We start from the raw sequence: 15164 nt of genomic DNA, 5'->3' as shown, positions 1-15164 counted from the left end.
ATCGAATGAATTCACGTATCATGTACGTATGCGTATGTAATAAAATTTGTATTTCTGGCATCGTGATTAATACGTATGTAGAGTTGGTTAAATCCGATACATTTCTTCATTTTTTATATTAACATTTTCTTTTTATTGATTTTTTTTTAATCATTTTTTATAGTATATAAATATTAAGGATGAGAAGTAATTTTAAATAAGAAGTAGGATTATGTTCGGGTTTTCGTTTAATAATAGCAAGTTTTTATAACATATGTATAGGATAAAGATGTAAGAAAATTATGAATTTGAAAATTTTTATTTGTTTGTTTATAATATAGCAAGTACAAATGATCAGATGTAATAACAGAAAAGATATACATATTTTTTATTTCATTTGCTTTAATGCATTTCGATATAGAATAATACAATATTATAAACTTGGCAGTTGTATGTATGTGTGATAAACATATGTTTATAGACTTTCTACATTTATATACTTATATCTCGTGCAAATTTTTTTAATAAAAACGAAATATTAGGTTTACCAGAAAGTTGACCAATTTCGAAGTGTATAAGATGACAATATTTCTCAGTTTGAAAAGAGTACAACTATTTTCTACTCTATAAATATGGAAATTTAATTAAAAAAAATAAACAGTAGTTTTCAGTAAACCTAATCGTTTCCTAGACAACAAAATTTCTTCTATGATCATTTATAATATACCAAATGTATTCTGTCTAAATGTTTAATAGTACAGAATAAATTATGATTATCATAGATATATATGTATAATTCCATAATGTATTTTTTAAATCTTATAAACTTAACATTTTCTTAAAGCTTCCTTTTACTAATTGAATTCTTAAACATAGTTTAAATGTAACAAGGTTCGACGCAAAATCATAAAACCATTGTTAAAGTCACTTTTTCAACAATCCAACAAACAAAGAAAATATATAATTTATATAGTTTCTACATATTTATACACAAGGTTTTATGTTGTCCTTGTACAACAAAAGTAGTATGCATTAAAAATGCTGCACTAATCTTTTCATCAAATTGTAAGCAAGTATATTTGCTTGGAAGAAATAATTTGTAACAAATATATTACTTGTAACATGTTCCGTGTTTACGCTAAAATGATATCGTTTCGCACCGACAAGTAAAGTCTACTTTTATTCATAGCAAGTAAAGAATGCGAATAATGCAGATATTGCTTTAAATGGTGTTTGTACTATCATACCATGGCGGCATCCAATTGCTTGTGGCTCTATTTCTTCCTTTGGAGTGGGCAAGCGTGCCATCGATATTATAATTTCTATCTGTCATTTTTCTGCGTATCTCATTCTTGTTCGAGTCAAAAATCTCATTATCCAAAACGACAAATGATTGATCATTATTGTGTTGCTTGGTGCTTTTACCAAAACTAGGAGAATACGGTCTGATAACATCAGTGGGAAGTGCACGATCAGGTGAAGGATTGCGTATCCTTCCGGAAGACTGAAGTGACGGCGATCGTCTACGTCGAAAACCTTGGGGTTCGTCGTCAACGTTACAGACGTGAAGTCGATAAGATGGACCAGACGATTCGTCCTTTAATCTGCTGCATTCTGGCGCGTCTAGCTGGCCCAGTTTCTGCAGGTGAATTTGGGAAGTCCTCGAATGTCTGTATTATCATCACATCGCAATTACATTTATATCATAGAACGTACACAGGTGTTTCTTTAACAGCATATAACAACTAAATAGACAAGTACAGTATGTAACAACTAAATAGAGCGACTAGAGGACATTTAAATATTAATCGCAATACAAAAAGAATCGATTTAATTCCTTGAAAGTGCAGTTGTTAATGGAACGCTTTGTATAATCTATATGAAACGATAATCATGACATTTCAGTAATATTCTTCGACAACTTTAAGCTTTCTTTTCAGAACTTCCCTCCTAACTTTTGATAAATTCTCTTATCGAATCTGAATACAACGAAGAATACCAACAATTTTTTAATCTTCCCTCTTATCGAATAGGTCAAAGGTATGCAATTTCATGATACACAGAAAGCTACGAGAAATTCTTATGAGAAATTAGAAGTCTGTTGTAAACGGTGTAATTGAAAAATCCATCGACTGATTTAACAGTCTCTGCATACGAACCTGCGACTACCCGACGGCGGTTTTCCGCAAACGTTGTCCTCGTGGATCCGGGTTTTCAACACTTGGAAAGCGTTCCGATCTTGGACAGTAGTCGCGTGATCGATCTGATCCACATTGTTTATCCAGTGATTCTCTCTCCGTCTGGAAGCACTTAAACTATGATCTCGTCTACGATGCATTCTCGGATTGGCGCACTGGCTTTCGCGTTTCGTACAGTAAGCCGTTCTGTATTCCGGTTCAAGGTCGAGATTTCCCTCCAGACGCAAACTGGACGGCATCCTCAACGGTTCCACCTTCGGCACGCAACCGTAGGGAACGTATTGCGATCTCACCTCGCTGGTGAGCTCGTAATCGTACCGTCTGGCGTCCTGTTTCCCATAGGCCGTACAGAATTCCTGAGGAACCAGCGTCGACCGTACCGTCAACGGCGGTTTCCGGTACACAGGGTGGTCCCTTTGATAATCCAAGTACTTGGATTTGTATTCCGGATCCTGATCGATCTTGGTGGAGAACTTGCTGGTAGGCGATGAAGGGATCTTCGAGCCGTCTGCTCGCCCGATCTCGTCCTCCGGTTTTAAAATCTTCGGTCGTCCCCTTGGGAAGTTCTGCAACGGAATAACGTAGCTCCATGAAGTACGTAACAAACGTTTTGTAATATATTTCACTAAATGCTAAACTTTTTATCGATCCGATCCACCGACGCTTATTTAATATTCATTTGAAAATCAGAGATTAACCATTTCGGAGCTTCTTAATCAATTTTTCAATAATTACAGTAATGTCGCATAGTCTTGTAATTTATTTGCGTATTCTTATTTGGAAGAAAATGATTAAACTTGTGTCGGATATGGAACAGCCAGTGGAGATTCTATTAATAGGTTCTTGCTATCACTCGCTATCACGCCGTGATAACGTCTCGAAAAAAATATGACTTCGACAACACTTTTCTCCTTTGTCATTTTTTGCTTTTTTCTATCAAGAAGCATAGACGAGATGTTTAAAACGTTAAAATTAGGTGGCACATCCTGTATAAGAATCGCATTAATTTACAAAAAAAAGTATTAGTTGCCTTGTACGCGTCTTTGTACTCGGGAACTTCGAGCGGTGGGCCCTTTAAGTCTTCCAACTTCGAGACCAACATTTTCATCTCTTCTTCCGTTTTCTTCTCCTTCTGTTCCCTTCGCTTTTTCTCTTCCTCTTCGACGTCTTTGTTCAATTCGCCCATCAGTTGAGCCTCCCTTGCACGGGGATTGATAAAGTTCTCCGCGTTCTCGGTGCTCTTGAAGAACTCCGTTCCTGTCCGTAGATGCGTTTCCGGTTTCACTGGCTGCGGTCTTTCTACAGTATACAAAGAACAATCAAATGAAATATCTCGAATTTTCGATATCGATCTTTTGTGATTACTTTACCGTAAAATCCTATGGAATCAATGTTAGCAAATTATAGATTCGGGGCAAGTGAATTTAGGAAATTCGGTATATATATATAATAATAATAATAATATATATATAATATAATTATATTATATAATATATAATAATAATAATATATATATAAATATAATTCGACAAAAATTAAAATGTTCTGCAAGAAGCAAATGCTAAAACGATATCCGTATCCTATTTATTTTTTAACATTTTTTAATCCGCAGGCTATCCCAGAGGCTATCCCGCAGGGTGTCCCAAAAATGTCTCGCGAACCGGAAATAAGAAGTTCCTGGGATCATTTGAAGTAACTTTCTCCTTTGCGAAAATGCAACCCGTGGCTTCGTTTACGAATTATTAACGAAAAACACTGACCAAAGAGAGGCGAGCTCGGCTAGCGCTTGGCGGCCGAGCCAATGAGCACACGAAGCCCAGTTCCGCTCATTGGCTCGGCAGCCAAGCGCTAGCCGAGCTCGTCTCTCATTGGTCGTCACTCTTTTTCGTTAATAACTCGTAAACAAAGCCGTGGATTGCATTTTCGCCAAGGACAAACTTACTTCAAATTACCTCAGGAACCTCCCATTTTTGGGACATACTCCCATGTATGTCAAAAACCGTGTATTGTAATTATTCATTTATTCGGTAAAAATTCGTTTCGATCGGTTCAAATGGAACTATTTTGGAATTATTTTCGAAGAACAGCCGAAACGTCGTCACCTCTGTTGCTGTGCCTCTTGAAAACTTCGGTGTACTCCGGCATAAAGTTCGATTCGCCTTCCAACTTCAGGTTCGTATGCTGTCTGAGCAGTTCCGGTCTACGCACACCGACGAACGGCACATATTTCTCGTGGTTTTCGGTGGTCGTTTCGATCTCACCCTCGAGCTTCAGATGCGTGGGCACGCGCATAAGTCCCGGACGGCTGACGTTCAACCACTGTACGAATTTCTCGCATTTCTCGGTGGTCGTCTGCAGATCGCCCTCCATCCTCAACGACGTCGCTCTTCGGGCCAGTTCCGGCCTGTGCTGACCGGCGTAGGCCACGTACGACGAATACGTTTCCGTGTCCGTGTAAAACTGTCCATCCCTTTTCAAAGTGGTGCCCCTTTTATCAAACCGAGAACAAATATTAGCTCGTGTCATAAATACGTAATTCGGGTCGCGTTACGACAGCTTCGTTTATCGATAAAATAACCATTCGCGTTGGTTCTTCTAGCGTTAATCGATGGTGTTCGCAATTTTCTTGCGTTATCGTATATGCCATGAATTAATCGGTAACCGGAAATTCATCGGATTTATAATTATTATTATTATTAATATTATTATATATATTATAATATATATTATTATTAATATTATTATATATTATTATATATATTATAATTATAATTGTAGTAATCGAAAAATTCGTATTCACGTTGCCGATTAAATATCGAATCAGGACAAATCTACAGGGTATCCCATAAATGTCTCACAATCCGGAGATGGGAGAATCCTGAGGTCATTCTAAGTAACTTTTTCCTTTGCGAAAATGCCACCAGCGGCTTCGTTTGCGAGTTATTAACGAAAATACAGTGACCAATGAGAGGCGAGCTCGGCTGGCGCGGGACGACGACCCAGCCAATCGGCTGAATCGGGCTTCGTGCGCTCGTCGGCTAGGACGCCTCGCGCCAGTCGATCTCGTCTCTCATTGGTCAGCCTTTTTTCGTTAATAACTCGTAAACAAAGCTTCGGATTGCATTTTCGCTGAGGAAAAAGTTACTTCAAATCACCTCAGGAACCTCCCATTTCCGAATTGTGCGACATTTTTGGGATTACTAAAATTAATATTATGTAACGTTCGCGAACGTAGTAATTTTTACCTTCTGATCGGAGACGGTCGTCGTTTAGGTGCTCCAAAATGGCTGACGTACTTGGAGCTTTCGGTTTGGGTCTCCATCGTCTCATCCTCGTTGGTACGCGACAAAGCGATCACAGATTCCTCGCGTGTCGTTTCCGGCACCGTGTCCGCCTTCTTTCGGTCGTCGATCTCTTCCCGATCCGAGGCTTCCGCGCCTTCGTCTAATAAATCCTTCGACTGAACATCGTCGACCCGTTCGCTTCCTTCCGGCCAGACATTTTCCTACGGTAAGGGGTACATCTATGAATCGGAAAATTTTGTTGCTTAATGAAATTAGTCACGGTGACTTAACTTGTTTATTTCTAATTTTTTTTTGCCACGATTCGAAGGCAATTCGGGGCCACGTGATACGATTCGAAGGCAATTCGGAGGTCACGTGACACGAATCGAATTGTATTTCCGATTAATTGGCACGCGAAAAGCGTAGGTTCAACCTGATAGACCGAAAATGTATCGACGAAATTTCTGTTCGACTAACCTTGGACGAATCCTCGTTACTCGGACCGATGGTTTTCTCAGGCTCGACGAGCGGCCTGTCCTCCGATTCCGGGTGAAGTCCGAGATTGTCTTTCGGCTGACCTTGAACCCTCCTGCGTCGGTAACGTGCCAATTCGTCGACCGTCAGCCCGTCCAAAAGCGGCCATTTCTCCCTCGATTTCGTCCTCCGCCCTTTGCTTCTCCCCTGCGCTAGCTCACTGTCCGAGGACGATCTGTTGCCATGCTTCGAGGTGGACCTTTGCCTAAAACGTAAAAAATCAATCCATCGATCGTAATTATGAAGAAAAAAGAAGCAGATTAACCCTTTGCACTCGAAGCTATTATATTATATATAAAATAATATAATATTTATTATAATATATATAATATATAATACTATAAATATTAATATATTATAATATTTATGAAATAGAAATATCGTTGAACAGACGTCTGATTTTTCGACCAGATTTTCAGAGTTTCCGCGAAGCGGTTCGAAACGTAGAAGCATCTTGAAAGCTTTCCATCGTTTATCGATCGTTATCGAATCGAGGGGGATGATCGATCGAAGAAACGCGGCTTCGGCCAGGACTCGTATTCGGAGCGATATCGATCGTCCTTTATCTTTTAGGTTAATGGAATCCTAGCCGCTGTTATCGCAATCCTGAATTACGTTCTAGACGGTTTGTCTTGAAATTGATCATCATCATTCTTGAAATTGATATTCTAGCAAATAATACATTCACTCTTTTGCATCACAAAAATCCTAGTCGAATTCAACCTGTTCGAATACTAGATTGGAATTAACCCTTTGCATTCGAAGCTATTTTAACCGTAAACCTAACATAATTTTTCTGATTTACGGTATTTTACATTTTATACGACAAAGTGCATTTTTATGCGTACGAAATTGAGTCTTACGGTGACTTATACAACAGTTACACTTTCAACAATTTCTTAAATGTAAACTTTGTTAATATAAAAATTATCTTGGAATATGCTGCAACAATTTTAATAAGTTTTAACCCCCTTTCCACTCGAACGGTGACTCCAAGGCCATTAAAAATTGCTACGTCACGTTTCAAAATAATTTTATTAATCAAATTTCAGTTCATACTTGAAGAACCGTTGAAAGGATAACTGTTGCGTCAATCACAAAATTCAATTTCGTACGTACAAAATGCATTAGGTTATATAAAATGGAAATACAGCGAGCCAAAAAAATTATATTAAATTTTCAGTTAAATTCGCTTCGAGCGCAAAGGGTTAATATATCCCGTGGCTGAGAGATGCTCGCTTCCGGTTCTAGCGCGATCCACGAAAACGACGACGGTCAACAAAAATACCATCGAGGCCGACGGGGTCTGTTTTCGAGGTTAAATCGATCGAAATGCTACCCGAGGATTCGATTCACTGCGATGATTTGGCACGCCGATCGCGCCGGAATATGTATGTACCATGTGCAGCGTTGATCAGCGTTCACGGTTCCTTGGAAACGCCGGATCCGTGGACGGAGCGAAGGAGCCGGTGCCACGTGCCACGGCAAGCCCGGCCGAGGTTGTCGATGGGTGGAGGAGGGAGGAGCCCGACGAGATGGAACACCGAGCCGGGTGGATGCCCGGAACGGACTGAAATCCTTGCTCGCGGAAACTGAGGCTGTTAGGAGGATCCAAGGCGGGTTCGGGCGTCGGTGTGCCGGTGACGGCGGCGGCAGCGAACGGGGGTCGAGGGGGGCGAAGAGGCGAGCAAGGGGTCGAGCCAGGAACAGGAAGAGGGTGGTACGGGGCTACATGCCTCTGCACGGAGACTCGTAGACGCGACGCATCGATCTACGGAAGAGGAGCTTGAAAAAGATATTTCGTTGCGGAGCTAATGACTCGCGGGCACGGAAACGCTCGGGCTTTGGCTCTGGAGACGTCGTTGATTGGAGTCGTCCGATTGATATACAGGGTGTCCCAAAGATGTCTCGCAATCCGGAAATGGCGGGTTCCTCGGATCATTCGAAGTAACTTCTTCCTTTACAAAACTTGTCTTCGAGGCACCGTTAACGAGTTATCAACGAAAAACAGTGACCAATAAGGAATCGAGTACGGCTGACGCGAGGCGGTCCAGCCAACCAGCGCGCGAACTAGCGAGCCACGCGCCAGCCGAGCTCGCCTCTCATTGATCACTGTTTTTCGTTGATAACTCGTTAACGGTACCTCGGAGAAAATTTTTGTAAAGGAAGAAGTTGTTTCGAATGACCCGAGGAACCCGCCACTTTCGGACGAAAGTTCTGAAAGATGTTTAAGTACGAAGGGCGAGAGTCTAAACTGAAAAATAACAAATTGTCGAGTTTTCGAAGTTTAGAAATATCATTTTCTTAAATTAGAAACAACATCGTAATATTTCAAAAGAAGATGTTGCCGAAAAAGGTTATTTCAAGGTTATATTCCAGTTAATGTTCAACAATGATAGATTCGATTGAAAAGCGGAGAATAAGACTGACCGTTTTAGTATCGGCATCTAAACGTGACCCACAAAACAGGGTAACCGAGTGTAATTGACCAACGTTTCCTTCTGATTGGCACACAATTACAGAGTTCCTACAAATTGGCCCCGATTCGATGCATTCTACCCATTATTGACGTGCATTTGGATTAGACCCAAGCTTCGAACCAATACTCTGCAGTACGAAGGAAATCCTCGAATGCACCTCCGACGGATGCTTCACCTTTTTTTTCAGAACCTTTAGATCAAATTTCAAAACAGTCGATTTATTGTAAAAGAACAAATATACCACAAGTGCTTTTACACTTATTATTACGCGAACTAAAAGCTATATTGAAGTAAATTGAAACAGAGGTGCGACTTAATCTATGCGACTATATTATAATATAGTTTTAATATAATAATTAATTATTATATAATATTATTTATATTAATATTATTATATATATTATTATTATTTTATATTAATATTATTATATATATTATTATTATTTTATATTAATATTATTATATATATTATTATTATTTTATATTAATATTATTTTATTATTATAATATAATTATAGATAATTTATTTTAATTATGACATTTCTTCGTAGCATAGCATAATAGAGACAATAATAGACTGCACGATGTTCGCGTTAGAAGTATTACTTCGGCTCGAATGGTAATAAAGTTGCGTCCAATTAATTGTAAGGGACGACGCCACCCCTGCGAGGCTAATTATGCGTGTCGTTTTTTCGTTCAGCATTCTGTACAATTTTGTCTGAATTTTCTTATCGACGGGCTTCGCGTTTCTATCTGCGTCGCTTAACCTGTTATTCAGCCTATGCGAAAATGTTCGATATGCAAACCGCATGTGATCACATAGGATCGGATTCGATGTCACATGGTAGCGTGGCCGAGCGGTCTAAGGCGCTGGTTTAAGGCACCAGTCTCTTCGGAGGCGTGGGTTCGAATCCCACCGCTGCCAATATTTTTTTTTTCACCATGAAAAAACGACCACAGAGAAACTAAAGATAGCAGCAGCATATTTTTAGTACACGTATAAAATTCCGATCGAATCTCGATCGATGATCAACGAACACAATTTGATACAACAACACACACATATATATATATATATGTTGATAATTTTTAAAGCGACAATAATAACAAGAAATTTGTTGCAACACGTATCGTAACAAGAACTGAAGAATGATAGCGGTGTAAAGTCAGTTTCTCGAGGGAACCGGATGAAATTGAAATTTCCATTTTAAGTTACACATTGATTTATATTCTTATTTTGTTGAGAAATGTCTGTTAAAATTAAGTCGTGTCAAAATTCAGCAATAACGTCGAGTTATAAATTGAGAAAAATGTATACAATTATTATTACAAATGTATACAATAAAATCCGACCGCGGATTTTATGCGTTCATGAGAAATTGACTTATCATTGCGTGTGTAATGTAACATCGCTCGCAGCGACAACGCGGGGAAAGTATTTCGTTCTGATTTCGCGAACAGTTTCGCAATAATCGGCGCTCGATTGACCGGCGAAACGGAAAATTACCGTTGAAGAGTCTATTATCGACTATTTGTCGCGATCAATCATCGAACAGGGGGACGTTCTCTCTCTCTCTCTCTCTCTCTCTCTCCCTCTCTCTCGTTCGCTCGCTCTCTCTGTCTCTCTCGCTCTCTCTCTCGTTTTACGTATATTTGCATTTACATATGTATGTTGCGTCGCGAGGGAGATCGTGCCCGGCGGCAATCGCGGCCGGCAATCGCAACCAAGCCGCGTTTCCCTTTTCAATCTCGCCTGAACCGAGCCGCGAATGGCGACTAAAGTCACGAGACCTCGTGGCCTGGTGGTTCTTATTCGAGATCGTTCGTGCGCCGAATTATCACGGCCGGGGCACGACCATCGCGCCAAGGGAGATTCAACCGTCGCGTCGCGTCGCGCCCCGGTGACCCTAATTTCCGTTCATCATGTTCGCGACAAATTCCCGTCGCGCCCCCGCTGCCAAGCAAATCTTCGTCCCGCGTTCTCGTATGCATACATTTATTACGAATAATATCGTATAATACCGCTACACAATAACGCACGATAATTGATATTATTATGTATAATACGCACGCGTGATTATGTCAACGGAGTGCAGTGATCGAAAATCCAAAACGCGTCAAAAATTCGAATGCAATGATCGCAAAACAACGTTCACATTCGAGTCCACTTCGACTTAAAAATTCATTCGTTCGTTCGTTTTTGTTCATTTTTTAAACTTAAAATGGTCACCGCTTTCATTGTACAGGGTATCCCAAAAATGTCTCGCAATCCAACAGTGGCGGGTTCCTCCGGTCATTCGAAGCAACTTTTTCCTTTACAAAAATGATCTCCGAGGCAACGTTAACGAGTTATCAACGAGAAACAGTGACCAATGAGAGGCGAGCTCGGCTGGCGCGAGGCGACCGAGCCAATGAGCGGAACCGAGCTTCGCGCGCTGGTCGGCTGGGCCGTCTCGCGTCAGCCGTACTCGATTCTTATTGGTCACTGTTTTCCGTTGATAACTCGTTAACGGTGCCTCCGACGAAAAAGAAAATTTATCTTCGTCGCGTGCTTACGTTTGCACGGGCGAGAAAACAATGGCGGCAGGAAAACAGAATTTTCACTTTTTAGAAATCACCGTCGCGAATTAGACTCATCGAATTGCGGCAAGAGGTTAACGGTCGATTGTTGTTTCGATGTTATACGTAATATTTTATATATTAATAATATATATTAATTTAATATATATATTTAATATTATATATTAATAATTAATATTTTATATATTATAGTCTACGATCGATGCATTCCAATATCGTCGGAAAAATGCTTGAAAACGAAGCTTTCGACGGGAAACGATTATTCGCCGAGTTTCGAGGACTTTCGACTGTTGTCCGCGACTCGCATTCGATCGTACGTACTTTATAAACCGGTCGTGAGTCGCGCGCGATCACCCACCTCGAAGAAGCAGCGTCCTCGCCACGTGTTGAAAAACTCCTCCCTGACATAAACTCCTTTTGGTCATTCTAAGATGTTTTGCTCTTTCGCCGCTCCATTTATAATTCTCTCGTTCGCAGCCACCTTCTCGCCGGATACACAGGTTATGTCCTCGTGCACCTTTCGCAGCGAGAACGAGCTCATTCGAACATCGGAAGAATCGGTTTACCAGGTACGACCGACGGCCGTACGCGAAGTTTTTTCAGAAAATTGTATTTCACGGAATTTCGAAGAGAACGGTGGCCCGGATATTTTCACGCTTTTTATCTGCGCCCTTCGATGTCCACTCGCGAACGACCAAACGTTTCGTTTTGGTGTGCATTCCACGGATTTACACTTAATAATTTTGTATAATAAACAAATTGTGTTACATACGTTCCCGAGAAGATCCGCTGCCGGAAGTTCGTCGAAACATGCTCGGGCGTCTGTCGACGCCGACAACACATCGCAAACAAGTTTTCGAAGGAGCCTATAGATGCCCGTGGCAGACTAGGGTTAATAAAAATTTAAAAAAAATACGTTCCGGAGGTCTATGTCAGACGTACGGCTGCTGAAAATTTCATCGATATCGATCGATGCGGGAACAAGCGAAGAGCATTGAAAGTTGCGAGAATAATTAGACTCGAGTCGTGATTCTCGCATACGGTTTCACTTTCAACCGTTCATAACCCGTGACAGGGTTACCTAATTTCGATGAAATTTTCAGCACCGTCGATCGAGTCACCGATAAAACAAACTAGGACAAAATTTTCGACGCAAAATGTAACTTTTACACTTTTACTGACATTTAAGCAAATACTTTTCTATTATCAAATAATTTGCTATTGTTATGGAAATGTGCAAATACGATGTTTCGTTAACTTTTTTTTTAAACATCGGTAAAATCGTAAAAGTGTACATCGAGTCTATAATTATTCGCACCGCCCTGTACAGCGGTATTTTATGTTTCAATTAATTAAATCGAAGATACGCAGGTCCAGTATAATTAAATATAACCTTGAAATTTCGTTGGAAGCGCTGCTTTAACCTAGACACAAAAAAAGGTCGAGGCTCGTTATGGTTGGAGAGTAGTATGGCAGCGCTTTTAAACATATCGAAGACGCTACGCGCGAGCACTTAACCTTTCGTTTCGATGATAAATCACCGAGGCCCGAGAAGGTGCTCTTAAAAATCGTACAGGAAATTAAACCTCGATTCAAAATTTATCGGCAGATACTGTCAATATTCGTTCGCGGTGGATGCTTGTTGCCCCTAATTCTTTACAATTACTTAATGAAAAGAGCCGAGACAGTTCGGCTTGTAATCCAATAAACGGTAGTGGCTTCGGAGCCCCGGATCGATCGCGAATACGATAATAATAGAAAGATCGCGAAGCTTTCCGCGATATTGGTACCAATTACGGGTGAAACCCGTTTCTGCAGCTTTAATTTTAGAAAACGTCGCGAATTTATCTTCCTTCCGTGATTGTCGTTTCGATCTCCGTAAAAGCACGTGTCCCTGACTACCGTAAATTTACATTGCCATCGGCAGGCATACCATCCAATTTCCATATCCGGAAACCCGACTGATATCGGAATTCGTTTCTAAGGTCAGCACCGGCTAACGGCGGACGGGAATTAAAATTAAATTAAGGATCGTGATTTTTCGCGAATAATAATTTGTATCGTTAATCACAACGATAAAAAATGTCTCGCAATCCTAAAGTGGCGGGTTCCTCGGGTCGTTTGAAGCAACTTTTTCCTTTACAAAAATTTTCTCCGAGGCACCGTTAACGAGTTATCAACGAAAAACAGTGACCAATGAGAGGCGAACTCGGCTGGCGCGAGGTGACCGAGCCAATGAGCGGAACCAGGCTTCGCGCGCTGGTTGGCTGGGCCGCCTCGCGTCAGCCGTACTCGATTCTTATTGGTCACTGGTTTTTCGTTAATAACTCGTTAACGGCGCCTTGGAGAACATTTTTGTAAAGGAAAAAGTTGCTTCGAATGACCCGAGGAACCCGCCACTTTCGGATTGCGAGACATTTTTGGGACACCCTGTATTTCCATATTCGAGTCTCTTACGCGCACGTGTACCGATCGATTTTTATATCGTAACACGGGAATCGAGGAAACCATATATTTATTTAACAAGATAAAGTTCCACTTAGTGTACTAGAACATAACCTAAGAATAATATATTACATGGTAAATACAATAAGCGACCAATACAATAAGTTACCAAATGAAGGCGATCGAAGAATAGATCGAGATAAGTATGACATAACCTCGATAAAGTATTCAAATAGTAGAAAAAGTATTCAAATAATTAACAAATGCGAGAAGCAATTGAGAAATCTATAAGTTTACAAAATATTTTCATAGAAGAAAAAAAAGAAGAATTTGCGAATGAAAAATTGAATTTGACGTTTTATTTCTATTTTCGTTAGTAAATTCTCACGACGATTCAACGAACGACAACGCGTACAACGATAAATAACTACCGTGGCCGGTGGCGAAGTTAACTGGCAGAACTCGCTGTTTCTTTCGCACGAACCTAATATGCAAATTTCGATGAGTCTGTGCCGAGAAGTTCGTTAAACTTGGTGAGTTCGATACCCCGCGATCCGTTTCCCGCCGGTGCGATGCGAGCGAATACATAGTAAACGGGCGACGACGTTTTCGCAGTCGGTACACACAACAGACTGTTAAAAATTTCGTTGGATTAATTGCGATCACTAATTTCGCTAGACAGATAGAAAACGCGTAAATTCGGAGTGAAAATATTTGCCTGAAAAATTGGCGAAACGAAGGCAAAGAGTGCCGAGTAAAATCGACTTCGACGTTAATTTTATTCGAAAGATCGGTATCCGCGAATTTCGGTTACCTTAATTAATTTCGCGAGACAAATAAAATCGCAGAAAATCAAGATCGTTTCGATTTGAAAAATCGCCCCGCGTTTAATATTGGTAATATTATTACTTAATATTACGCATTTAATAACGCGTTTAATATAATTATAATTATATTAATATTATAATTTTAATAATTACTATTAATTAATTTAATTATAATTATATTAAACGCGTTTAATATCTCTCTCGTTTTTATCATTTTCCTCTGAAAATGATCTATTCTAACAGCAGTCGCCAAGTATTATTATTATTCGAATTCACTGTTCGGTATCCTCGCAATAATTTCATTTCAACAATACACGGCCGTTGATTCTAAAATCGTTGTTCTTAAAGCGGGTCTCGCGAAAGTCTCAGCGAAACTGTCGGCCCTATCTGACCTGGTTGCGGTATCGGGTTTCACCGATCGGATGTCTCCCGGGCGGCGTTAATTCGACCAACGATAAAGTCGTCGGATTTCGTCGGAGCAGTTACGGAGTTTCGGACGACTCGTCGCATCTAGGCGGCGTCGGAGATGCCACGCGAGTCTCCGAACTTATATACTCGATGCGCCTTTCTCCAGTAATCTCCCGTAATCTCGGCGGTTCGTTGTACCTCTCGCCTGTCGCGCGCATACCTTTTGCCGGAACGGTCCCTCTTCCCCTCGCCCATCGCATCTTCTTGCACGACGATCAGCTCCCGAGTCGCGCCGGCACCAGAGGTCGATCACTGAGACTGGGCTTTGCTTTTCTTCTCCCGAGCGGAAGCTTAACGCGAGGAGGCCCGTGCAGGAGGGCCGGCTTCGTTGAAGGACGCCGGAGATCGATAGGATGACTCGACCGTGCC

The 15164-nt window shown here is 40.8% G+C and overlaps 1 protein-coding gene and 1 non-coding gene across 4 annotated transcripts; one reads left to right on the top strand and one right to left on the bottom strand.

The window, feature by feature from the left end:
* Nucleotides 1–279: 279 nt before the first annotated feature.
* On the bottom strand, nucleotides 280–15075 carry LOC117222747 (uncharacterized). 3 transcript variants are annotated; one of them, XM_033474636.2, is made up of 7 exons: nucleotides 14956–15075; nucleotides 5939–6200; nucleotides 5423–5682; nucleotides 4280–4665; nucleotides 3208–3476; nucleotides 2139–2743; nucleotides 280–1649 (listed from the first exon to the last, which is right to left on the bottom strand). In XM_033474636.2, exons 1-7 carry the CDS (start codon nucleotides 14988–14990, stop codon nucleotides 1202–1204), a joined length of 2265 nt encoding a protein of 754 aa, XP_033330527.1. In that variant the 5' UTR covers nucleotides 14991–15075; the 3' UTR covers nucleotides 280–1201. The 3 variants fall into 3 exon arrangements, with proteins under 3 accessions (XP_033330527.1, XP_033330524.1, XP_033330525.1); XM_033474633.2 differs by lacking the exon at nucleotides 14956–15075 and adding an exon at nucleotides 11828–12042; XM_033474634.2 differs by lacking the exon at nucleotides 14956–15075 and adding an exon at nucleotides 11414–11621.
* On the top strand, nucleotides 9319–9400 carry TRNAL-AAG (transfer RNA leucine (anticodon AAG)). The gene has a single exon. It is a non-coding gene; the product is annotated as a tRNA-Leu (tRNA).
* Nucleotides 15076–15164: the final 89 nt, after the last annotated feature.

This window comes from Megalopta genalis, chromosome 10 (assembly GCF_051020955.1).
Source record: "Megalopta genalis isolate 19385.01 chromosome 10, iyMegGena1_principal, whole genome shotgun sequence".
NCBI classification, from domain to species: Eukaryota; Metazoa; Arthropoda; class Insecta; order Hymenoptera; family Halictidae; genus Megalopta; species Megalopta genalis.
This window is presented reverse-complemented; position numbering and strand designations above follow the sequence as displayed.